Source organism: Lathyrus oleraceus, chromosome 5 (genome assembly GCF_024323335.1).
Source record: "Lathyrus oleraceus cultivar Zhongwan6 chromosome 5, CAAS_Psat_ZW6_1.0, whole genome shotgun sequence".
Lineage (NCBI taxonomy): Eukaryota > Viridiplantae > Streptophyta > Magnoliopsida > Fabales > Fabaceae > Lathyrus > Lathyrus oleraceus.
Genome location: NC_066583.1, coordinates 5,569,393 through 5,581,128, shown reverse-complemented (window position 1 = coordinate 5,581,128; position 11,736 = coordinate 5,569,393). Strand labels below are relative to the sequence as shown.

At 31.7% G+C, this 11,736-nt stretch overlaps 1 protein-coding gene and 1 long non-coding RNA gene across 2 annotated transcripts; one reads left to right on the top strand and one right to left on the bottom strand.

Moving 5' to 3' along the window:
* Positions 1 to 1,858, top strand: LOC127086784 (uncharacterized). The gene is made up of 4 exons (XR_007789634.1): positions 1 to 196; positions 355 to 437; positions 1,224 to 1,328; positions 1,777 to 1,858. It is a non-coding gene; the product is annotated as an uncharacterized LOC127086784 (long non-coding RNA).
* Positions 1,859 to 10,551: 8,693 nt separating this feature from the next.
* LOC127083758 (auxin-responsive protein SAUR50) lies at positions 10,552 to 11,367 on the bottom strand. Its single transcript, XM_051024091.1, has one exon. The coding sequence runs from the start codon at positions 11,227 to 11,229 to the stop codon at positions 10,888 to 10,890; it is 342 nt and encodes a 113-aa protein (XP_050880048.1). The 5' UTR covers positions 11,230 to 11,367; the 3' UTR covers positions 10,552 to 10,887.
* Positions 11,368 to 11,736: the final 369 nt, after the last annotated feature.

Here is an 11,736-nt window from a genome sequence, read left to right as displayed (position 1 = left end):
ACGAGTATGAGCTCACCGTATGAGTCCACTTGCATATCCCAATTAGAAGAAAGAAAACTCGTAGAAAATCATTTCGCTCCCAATCTCGCATGCCCTAGTTCTCTTTCTTTCGCCGTGCCATCTTTAGTCCCCGCCAACAATGTTTTTCCATTCTTCTCAACCGATTTCCATTGTTGTCTCGAGTCTAAACCAAAAGGTATGTTATGACATTCTTTCATTGTTTTCACACTATTTGTTTCAGAACCTTTGAGTTGTTCTAGTTTTTGATTTCATAGACAAGATTTCTTTGAAGTTGTTTAATATTTGAAGTTGTTACTGAATAGGGGTGTGATTTTCTTTTATATGTTAAAACAGTCCTACTTAATTGTGATATCAAACTTTGGCGACCTATGTTGCAGTCAGTGAAATATATTTGGATCTCCCTCTATGAATACAAGGTCTGTAAAATCTCAACAGTAAAATTTCAACTGTGATAGTTTTTTTTATTGCGATTTCACTGTGTTCTTGTTACTTATCAATGCCTTAATTTGGATTTTGGTTAGATGAATTTATTTTTTTGTGGTCCTTTGTACAATGAATTTAATTAGTGTATATGTGCATTGGATTATTCTTATACGTTAGAATGAAACATGAATTGTTTGGAGGAGATACATGATTAATTTTATCTTTAGTGGTGGAATTATACATTCTAGATTCTATTGCTGGATACTAATATTTAATTGCTCTAGTGAATGTTATTTCTCTTTAATTTCTTTGTTTTGTATTTAAAATACATGCATCATACTCTCAATTTTATGTTTACTATGTTTATACTTTCATAGCCCTTTAGAAAGTTAAACAAATTACTAATTGGTGACTTTTTGGGTAGTCGTTCTTTAGAAATTTTATTGCTGTAAAACCGGAATATGAGGGAGGACGTGACACATTTAGATTTTGTATCTTTAGTATGCTGTCACTCTTGTTTGTAGTAACATTGTCACTACTTATTCATTCATCTATATTTGTAGTAACATTACTTATTCTTGTTTAAAAAAATATGCTCAAATGAAGTGAGTTTAATAGTATAAGCTTTTTATGTGTAAAATTAAATTAGTTTTGTCATCTTTCTATCTATTTGATTACATTTTTGTTTTAGTAATTAAAATAATTAAATTAAATTAATGACAATTATTGCTCTAAGTGACTCTAAATATGGTCGATCTGAGTTTTGTAAATGACTTTAGGGTCTCATTGGGAGGAAATGCTTCTAATGAATGAGATTATGACCATGGATGGTACAAAGCCAATTATAGCATGAAAGACCTTTTTGATTGGAGGTTCTAACCAAGGTACTTGATTAGTTATCTCAATTTGTAATATTTGAAAAAAAGTTTATCATTGGATTACAATACTATATTGTGGTTGTACATATATTAGAGGCAAAGGGATACTACCCAATCCTAACATATAGTGGAAATCCCCAAATGAGCACAAAAGTTAATATATATATATATATATATATATATATATATATATATATATATATATATATATATATATATATATATAACTTTGTTTCTAATATTCAAGTCAATGCTAATTCATCTTTATTTTGAGTTAATTCATCTCTATTTAGATTCTTTGTTTTAAATGATATTTATTTAAAATATTACCTTCTGACTGTTGCATTCTGATTGATGTGTAGATGATGTTTTTGTTGTCTTATTACATATCATAGTTTTTTTTCACTACACATTGTTTTGACTCTAATATTATGTGTTTGATTTAAATTTTCAGGACGGGCATGTGAATTACTTTTAATTTAAAATGGAATAATGAAGAAATGATATTGGAGGAATGCATCTATAAGTATATGGGAATAGAGAATATAACGAAGTTTTGGCAAAAAGACTTTGTTAGAATTTTATGATTGTATATTTAATTTTAAATAGATTTTAGTTTTATATACAATATTATTTGTAATCAAATTCTATTGTAAATAGAAAAATTGAATCTTATTACTTTAACATAATTGCTTTTAATAAATTTGTAATTGCTTTTAATAAATTCTAAATGCTTTTAGAATGTCAATTGTCAAAATTTGTATTTGCATTTTAGAATATTTGTAAATTTGAATTGTCAATATTTGAACATAATGTCTAGGCTAAACGGAAAACATGAACTAAAATTTGTTTTTTGAAATTGAATAGACTACGGTTTTAAAACTGTGGTCTATTGAATAAACCTCGGTTTTATAGTGTGCTCTAATATAAACCACGGTCTAAAACTAGTATAGAAACCGTCGCCTATTAACATACTTTAGGCGACACGTTTTAACTTTCATGGCGAAAGCATAAAAACTGTAGTCTATGGGAAGAGGCAACAGCGGCATATTCCATGCCTAGATAGCCGTAGCCTAACATCTACTGCTATGGTTTTTATATATTGGCCACGGTTTTGGGTTGTTGCATGCACATGATGTCTACATAAGAGGGATTTATTTTCCAAATTCGGTAGCCTATGGACATGACATATTCTCTAAGGGGGAGTGGTGATGTTTGAGTGAAGAAGATGAAGACTAAAGCATGCCAAAACTTGTGAATTTGATCTTATTTATTACTTTCATCCATTTTATTTTAATTATGTTTTATCATAACATTTAAGTGTATATTGTATTTTGTGAAATGAACTTGAACATGTTCAAGTTTGAATATATGAGCATTTTTATTGGATAAATTCTAAATTGGTGATTTTGGTCAAAAACATGTGCTAGTAGCTGAGGAAATACAAATAAGACTCAAATGATTAAATGGTTGAATAATCACGTGCATATGGTTTGAAAATTCGGGTTTGTGATGAATCATTTTCAATTGCATGATGAAAGGTTATTTTATTAAATAAAGTTACATTTTGTGATTATTTATAAATGATAGCATGAAAATGAAATTATTGCTTGAACAAAGTTAGATTTCACTTGTTCTTTGAAAACATGTTACTTAAATCATAATCACTATCGGCCTAGTTGATTAGTTGTGTGTAAACCCATATTTTACATATATTGAGAGTAGACATGTATATAACTGTGTTGATAAATCTTACTATTACTTAATATGTATGAATTCATGTAAATGATCATGGTCATGCTTCTTTTTGAGTGATAACTACTTGGTCAAATTAAGCTTACATGTTATAACCCTTTTCCAATAAAAACAATGTTTGATATAAAGTTGTATTGAAATCATACTCTGAGTAAGTAATATTTTCACATTCATACTTTGCAGGGCCGACCTTGTGCAAGAGCAACAAGCTCTATAACACAGGGCCCCAAATTTTGTGAGGCCCCAAAATTTGAAAAGTCTAATTTTTTTCTAGTAATGTTAATAGACATAAAAATATTATAATAACAATTTATTTAAAATAATGCTATGGTAAAAATCCAATACATAAAAAAATGAGATTGATGAAAACTCAAAATAATTATAATTAAATTGATATTTTATTAATATATAATTATATTTTTGATGTGTCATTTTTAATGATTATAATTGCATTTTAAAAAAAATTGGGCTCATTTTTTCAATTATAACGGGGCCTTCGGGTTGATTGGGTCGGCCTTGATACTTTGATTTATGGATGATTGTGAAGTTAATTTTAACTTTGCATTTCATGAATCATGAAAACTTGAAATGATTTATTCCAAAGTTTTTGATTGATTATAAATCTTGAAATAATTATGCATGGTTGAACTTATTATATATGATCGTTTGATTTTTATATGACTTTTGTTTGAGGGAAAACTAAATGTTAAGTTGGGGAGAGTTGATAAATGTCAAAATTACATATGTTTACATATACATTTAAGGGCACTTATTAACTTATCTAACAAGTAAGTTTATGAAAACCCCCCAATTCAGTCTAAATAATGGATAAATTGGAAAGTTAGTATCTTTGTGAACACTATAATTATGTATACAATCAGAGATGCTGAATAGAAGAAGGCTTGATGGACGAGTTTATTGGGTCGTTAGGTAAAGTTAGGAAATTAATTCTTGATGAAGAAATAAATTGTTTGTTGGGAGAGGTTACTATGTCGTTGTTTGAAAGAAGGCGGTTCAGAAGCACCACTTAGCTAAGTTACTTTATGGTTAAGCAAACACATTCTTGTTGGGCGAAGATGCATGCTCGCTAGGAAAAATTCAGACCATTCAAAGCCCACATGACCAAATTACTTCATCGTGAAGCAAACACATTATCATTGGGTGAAAATACAAGCTCGATGGGGCAAATTTTAGGAGGTTCAGAACCCATTTGAATGAGTTAGACAAAAACTTATTGTTGGTGTAAGGTATGCTCGTTAGGCAAAAATGCCGCGAAAGACCTCTCTAAATAGAGGTCACAACATTCCTCTATAATTTTATTCATTTCACACTTGATAGAGTAGAAAACATATATAAGAGAGAGAGAGAGAGAGAGAGAGAGAGAGAGAGAGAGAGAGAGAGAGAGAGAGAGAGAGAGAGAGAGAGAGAGAGAGAGAGAGAGAGAGAGAGAGAGAGAGAGAAAGAGAGAGAGAGAGAGAGAGAGAGAGAGAGAGAGAGAGAGAGAGAGAGAGAAGAGAGAGAGAGAAGAGAGAGAGAGAGAAGAGATAGAGAGAGAGAGAGAGAGAGAGAGAGAGAGAGAGAGAGAGAGAGAGAGAGAGAGAGAGAGAGAGAGAGAGAGAGAGAGAGAGAGAGAGAGAGAGAGAGAAATCAAAGGAGGAATTAAAGATCATAGGTGGATATTTCATCTGGTTAGAGAGATTGATTGCTGATACTTTTTTTATCTCTTTCTTTATCATTTATGTACGACTACTATGAGTAAGATTATATAAATTCACTTTTGTTAGGGTTAGATGTTTTTATTCCAACACTCATGTGTCTATTTTGATCATGACATTATCTATATTTTAGTTATTCATTAGTATTGTCGGTTAGCCTCATTTTTAACGTCTATTGTAACATACTAACTATAACTTAATATATAGTTTTGAAATGCTTTTGAGAATTTCTTTTCATGATTAGATACATGATTTTCATTTGTTAAACACTAAACTCAATTGATGGTTTTAGGTTTAACATTCACATACACTATCGACATTTAATGTTATTGTATTGTTTAAACGACTAAAAAATTGTCAGTTAAGCAATATGATTGATATCACATTGTTTAAACATAAAGAAACATAGGTTAAAGAACCATAATTCCAACAATCTCATCTTATCAATTAAGCTCAATAGATGATTGATATTAAATGTTAACTAGAATATGTATAATTGACCATGATGGTACATTAAAGTAGGATAAAGAAACATAACCCCAACAATCTCATCTTATCAATTAAACTTATTTTCATTTAGCATCATTCTACTTTAGTTTTATAAACAAACATCTTTCAAATAATTTTTCTTAAAACCATAAGATTGTTAAACAGATGTCACACTAATTTCTATGATACAATACACAAAACACTTAATTTTATTCTTCAACAAGGATCTCTAACGGGTATGTTTGGTAAGCCCCAAAAAAGAGCTTTTAGCTTTTAACTTTTCAGCACTTTTAGCTTTTAGTTTGTAGTTTTTTTACTAGCTTTTAGTTTTTTTTTCTCAAAAGCTATTTGAGGTAGCTTTTGAACTTATAGCTTTTAGATTGTGACTTTTTCTTTCATTTATGACTTTATTATTTAAAAAAGAATTATTCTTACTCTTCAATGTACTATCTTTTTTATATATATATATATATATATATATATATATATATATATATATATATATATATATATATATATATATATATTATATATATATATATATATATATATATATTCACGTCAATTTACAAGATGAAAGATGATGCAATGTTTAATGCTTTTAAGTAACATCTAAATTATATAATAAATTTTGAAATAGTGTTGAGAATTCTAAAGTTAGTGAACGCCATAAGAGAATCGATGAGATCAATCCAGACGAAAAAATTCAGGATATCATTGCAGTTTCATTGTAGAATATTAAACAATAAACTTATTTTTATTATTATTTTAGATTAATTTAACCGAATTCAAAATTACAATAGTATTAATTTCTATATCTCGTTAAATATCATTATAAAATTTATATACAAATTTTATATATTTGGATGCTATCTTAAATTTTTCATATATATTAAAATTGTGTTCATATTTTTATTAATATATTTATTTCTATCAAATAAAAATTAGTTTAATAATATAATAAAATAATAAACCACCAATTTTTAATTAAAAATATCATTTTGTATCTATCAACTAGTGTAACAGCTAATTTACTAAATACTCAAATTAACTTATCAACTATCAACAATTAGGTACCAACTATCAACCATCAACTACCAGCTATCAGTAATCAGTTATTAACTACTTCCTCCGTTCCTTTTTAAGTGTCATTTTTTGACTTTTTACGCATACCAAGAAAGTTAATCATTATTGTTACTTTTCAAACAATAATTATTCTTTTACTTATACTATCCTTAATTATTCATTAAATTCATTTTTTTTTCTCTCTCTATAATAATTATTTAGGGGTAAAAGTGCAAGTAATACAATATTGAAATTTACAAGGGACAATTAAATATCTTTTTTTAAGAAAATGACATTTAAAAAGAAATGGAAGGAATATTAGTTAGTTTTATCAAATTCAGCCTATGTCAATAAATTTTCTCTCTCTTAACTATTGTACTTTATCCCATACCAAATCCAACCAAATTTAATAATATAAATTTTCTTTTTCTCTATCTTAACTCATGATTCATACAAAATTAACATAAGATCCGAAGATTTTTTTTAAAATAACCATTTTTTTCAAAAAAAATCGAAAAAACCAATAATTTAAAAAAAACAAAAATAACCACTTTTAGAAGAGGATGCGCCAGATGAATTGACGTATCCCTTAGGCAACCAAAGGAGGCGCCAATAGCAATGACGCATGCATTGGGCTCCTCACGAGGAGGCGCCAATGCTATTGGCGCATGCATTGACCCTCATGAGGAGGCGCCAATGCTCTTGACACTTTAGTGCTATTTGTGGTGTGGGCGCCAATTCATCTGGAGCCTGCATGTCATGTCATGTGGGCGCCAACACTCTTGGTGCATACATTTTATGTTCACTATGTATAAATGCCACGCCTTGGATGTAATATTTTTCACACAAAATCATCTCCGAATAACATATTTTTCATGATATTTATGCTTTTATCCACAACCTTAATATTGATTAGACCACTACAGTTTTGAATAATAAAATAGTGGCCCTAACACATGCAATATTACATTTGTGATCCAAAATTTTAACAATCTCCCACTTGTCACATATGTAACTTTACACATGTGTTAGACTTTATGAGCTCAAATTTTGTCATTATATTCTTTAAGTATATCTAAAGTATCTCGTCCATTAGTCATGTCAGTATACAAAATCAAAGTAATTTTCGTTATTAATCATAATTAAACCCTTCAATGACCACTAATAGTGACACAACTAAATGACATGGATCCATCATGAAATGTGCAGTATTAAAATCACATGAAGTTGGTCTGCATATGTCGATTTTGAACTAGAGAAAATATGTTATTCGGAGATGATTTTGTGTGAAAAATATTGCATCCAAGGCGTGACATTTATATAGAGTGAACATAAAATATATGCGCCAAGAGTGCTGGCGTCCACATGACATGATATGCAAGCGCTAGAGGGATTGGCGCCCACACCACAAATAACACTAAGGCGCTAGGAGCATTGGCGTCTCCTCACGAGGAGTCCAATGCATGCGCCAATGCTATTAGCGCCCCTCTTCATGCTTAGGGGGTGCGCCAGTTCATCTGGCGCATCCTCTTCTAAAAGTGGTTATTTTGGTATTTTTTTTTGAATTATTTGTTATTTTCGAAGTTTTTTATTTAAAAAAACTGGTTATCTTGATTTTTTTAAAAAATAACCAAGACAACTCTATCTGCAATGAATTATTGGGTGCCCCTTTGTTAGACGACGAAACTGAGGGAAAGACATCCTGCCAAGCAAGGGGGCAAGGTATAAATTTAAAATACCTTAAAAAATATTATGTCAGTACAGTATTGTCCGAAGATTCAATCGAGTACGAGAAAATAATTAAAGCTCTGTGTTATATTATGATTTTATTTGGTAATTTTTTGTTTCCAGAAAGTACAGGTAATTCAGTAAATATTATGTATTTACCTTTGTTATGCAACATTAATAAGGTAAACACATATAGTTGGGGTTCAGATGTGTTGGCCCATCAATATAGTGCAATGTGTAAAACTGCAAAAAAGAATATCTGTACTTTTTTTTTCATGTGCATATTTGCTACAAGCTTGGGGTTGGTCAAGAATGCCGTTGCTCGCCCCGATAAACGAGAACCCATTTGTGTTCCCGTTTGCAACTAAGTAAGTCTAACACTTTACCATTTAGTTAATTATATTTTATATTATAATTAATAGTAAATAATATTTTCACTTTTTTTATCTAAGGTGGTCAGTAAGGGGGATGAACTACTATAGGTGTCTGAAGCACGCTATTGTAGTTTATCGCAATCTATTGGACCACATTGGACATGACGATGTAATACTCCTACACAACTATATTTTAATTTAAAAATACTTATCAAATTATTTTTCATCTAATCGTTTCGTATTGTTTTACAGTTTATCTGAAGGCCATATCTGGGTCTTGATCATGATGTGAACCATGATGTTGTTGCACTTTGGACAACGAAGAGACCGATTATTCGATTCACTACGGTGGAAATGCACCAGAGTGACCGGGTCAAACTGCAGTTCGGCATGCTACAACAAATTCCAGAACCTCCGATGTGTTTGGGGAATTGACATCAAAAAATGATTGATGCACAATGAGATTATTCTGACTGGAGAGACTTTGCAAAAGAGATGTATCGTCAATGGAGGAATCGACGACAACACATCTTAAACGAACCAATCATCCATGGTGCAAGACCGACTCAATAATATATGGCATGGTTTAGGTCGGTAGCAACTAAACAATTTGTATCTGAGCCGTAGTATTTGATGGATCCACGCCAACTTGCTTCGTCATCGTACGCCCCACAATAATTCTCCACCCAACACCAATGTCAAACCACCCAAAATGAACAACCAACCTTACAACATCAACCTACCACATACACACAACAAACAAACATCCAACCTCGCAACCCTTTCATGCCATCTACCCAACAACCAACCATCCAACGTCGCAATCCATTCATACCACCCACCCAAACACAAAACCAAGAATCAAACCTCGCAACCACAATCGTCTATATGCCAGATGATTCATATGGGTCACTTCATCGTAGCCCCCCATCAATGACCACCCAAACATCCCATCAATATAACACCCAACCATTATTTAACTATAGTACGCCCCAGGAACCATTGCTTCGTTTCCAAAACGACTCAATGGTCCAATTTGGGCAACTATACCGTCCCCAATCCACCCAACCCCAACGACCTAACTACGATGACATGGGCATCGAACTCCATTACAGAAGCGCTGTTGGCCAGAGCCCCTCCGGATATTGGGAACAAATGATGACACATCTCTCAAATACCACTAGAACTTCCGCCGAACCTTCCCACCAGCCATCGCTCGATCTGGTCAGCACACAAAGACCTCAAACACCTCAAGAAAATCGTGGGAGACCTCAGAGACAAACTAACGCACCTGGATGTGGAACATGTGGATGTTATAATCGGATCGGTCATTAGTTTATTGCCAGTCCAATATAACCAATTATTAGAACATCAATAATTTTTTTTTCCAATATTCTTTTTTATTTATTAAATAAACAAAATTAAAAAAATTAAAAAAAAATAAAATACAAGAGGGGTGTATGCGCCAGATGAATTGACGCATACACCATGAAACACTAAGGCGCCAGGAGCATTGACGCCTCCTCATGAGGGCCAATGCATGCGCCAATAGCATTGACGCCTCCTCATGAGAACCATTGCTATTGGAGTCTCCTTTGGTTGCCTAGGGGATGCGCCAATTCATCTGACACATTCTCTTCTAAAAGTGATTATTTTAATATTTTTTTGAATTATTAAAATTATTTTCGATTTTTTTTTAAAAATGGTTATTTAAAAAAAAATTCCAAACATGCTCTACTTTTTATCATTTAATAAAAAATTATGATCTATTAATATTATTTTGATTCTCTTCCCTAATATAGCCTTCTTAGGATCAATGTTTGTAGCATATTCTTTCTTCAATTAAAAAAGCATACATAGTATTTCCCAGATGATCCGTACACTTAAGTACAAACACATTTGTCAGACAAGCCATGCATGTTATGTTTTGCTCTCTTTATTTTAATAATTTTTTTGCATCCTATTATTGAATTTAATATTAAAAAATTAATCTTACATTGCCAGTTTCTGTCTCAGCATAAAATCTTAATTTCACGTGGCAGGTGGGGTGTAAAAAGACTACTGAGAGGTGCAAATAGCTAAAAACTTGCAGATTTCAAATCATGAGGAAAATAAATCTGAAACATTTTATACAAAATTTTCCCCAAGAAATGCTCCTGGTGACAAAAGTTACAATCACATTGCTCACCAAAATTAAACTATGATCCATCACCCCAAATATATAAGGGTAGATTTCAGATTCGATCGCGAAAACTAACATAACCACGAACTTACTAACATTAAGAAAAAAAACTAGATTGCAAATGGAGGCAAACTAATTCAATGACTACATTGAAAAAAGATGTTAAAAAAAAGAGAAGCAAAAGCTAGATGCAGCTTCATCTTTGATCACCTTTTCTTCTAGTAGAGGCAATGTAATGAAACAAGGTTTGTTTGTGTTTATGATCTGAGCATAATTGATGTTAAGGAGCGAAAAACAAGTTCATGGCAAGGAATTGTGAGACCCGTGTGATGATCGAAGCCGAATTCTTCTTCGGCTTGTCGAAGGAGGGATTGAAACTGAGGGTGAGTTAGGAATGAGATTGGCACAATGTATCTGCTTCTGTTTTCTCCAACATAAACTGCGAAATGACCTTTTGGTACATCAAGAGGAAGATCTTGAGTATCATCTTCATCTTGATTATCATAGCCGTTTTTCTTGGTTAAGCTTGAACATCTTCTTAGGATTTGTTTGAGAACTGTTTTTTGAGAGAGTTTGCTTGGTTTTGTTCTGATGGCCATTTTCAGAGAGAGTGAAGAAAGTAGAGAGGTAGTAGTAGTAGTAGTAGTAGTGATGGAAGTGATGATAGGTATTTATGAAGAGAGAAAGAGAGAACTTAGTTGTTATTGTTGATCATGTGGAGTGTGTGTGGGGGCAAAGGAGAGCCCACGGGTGTTTTGGGGTGTGTGTAAGGAGTAAGAAGGACATGTGTGGTGGTGGGAACAAACCCCACTTGCATCTCTCTTCTATGTTGGTCCTCTCTATGGCACCAATAACATGGATGGATCTAATATTACATTTCTTTCGAACTATTTTCTCCCATCCCTCACAATTATATTTTCTATGTTTTAAATACTATATTCAAATATATATCCACATCAAGCAATGTATTTACACTTTCTCCCTTTTAAAGTGAGGGCCATTTTAATAAACAAAATTTATATTGAAATGCATGTTTCTATGGGCAAGAGTTCATCATTGTTTTTTTTATGGACAAGAGTTGACACTAGAGTATTTTTATGCAAGTT

Bases quoted from the DNA above. Each gene is read 5' to 3' on its own strand.
- LOC127083758 (XM_051024091.1), bottom strand. From the start codon at position 11,229: ATGGCCATCAGAACAAAACCAAGCAAACTCTCTCAAAAAACAGTTCTC.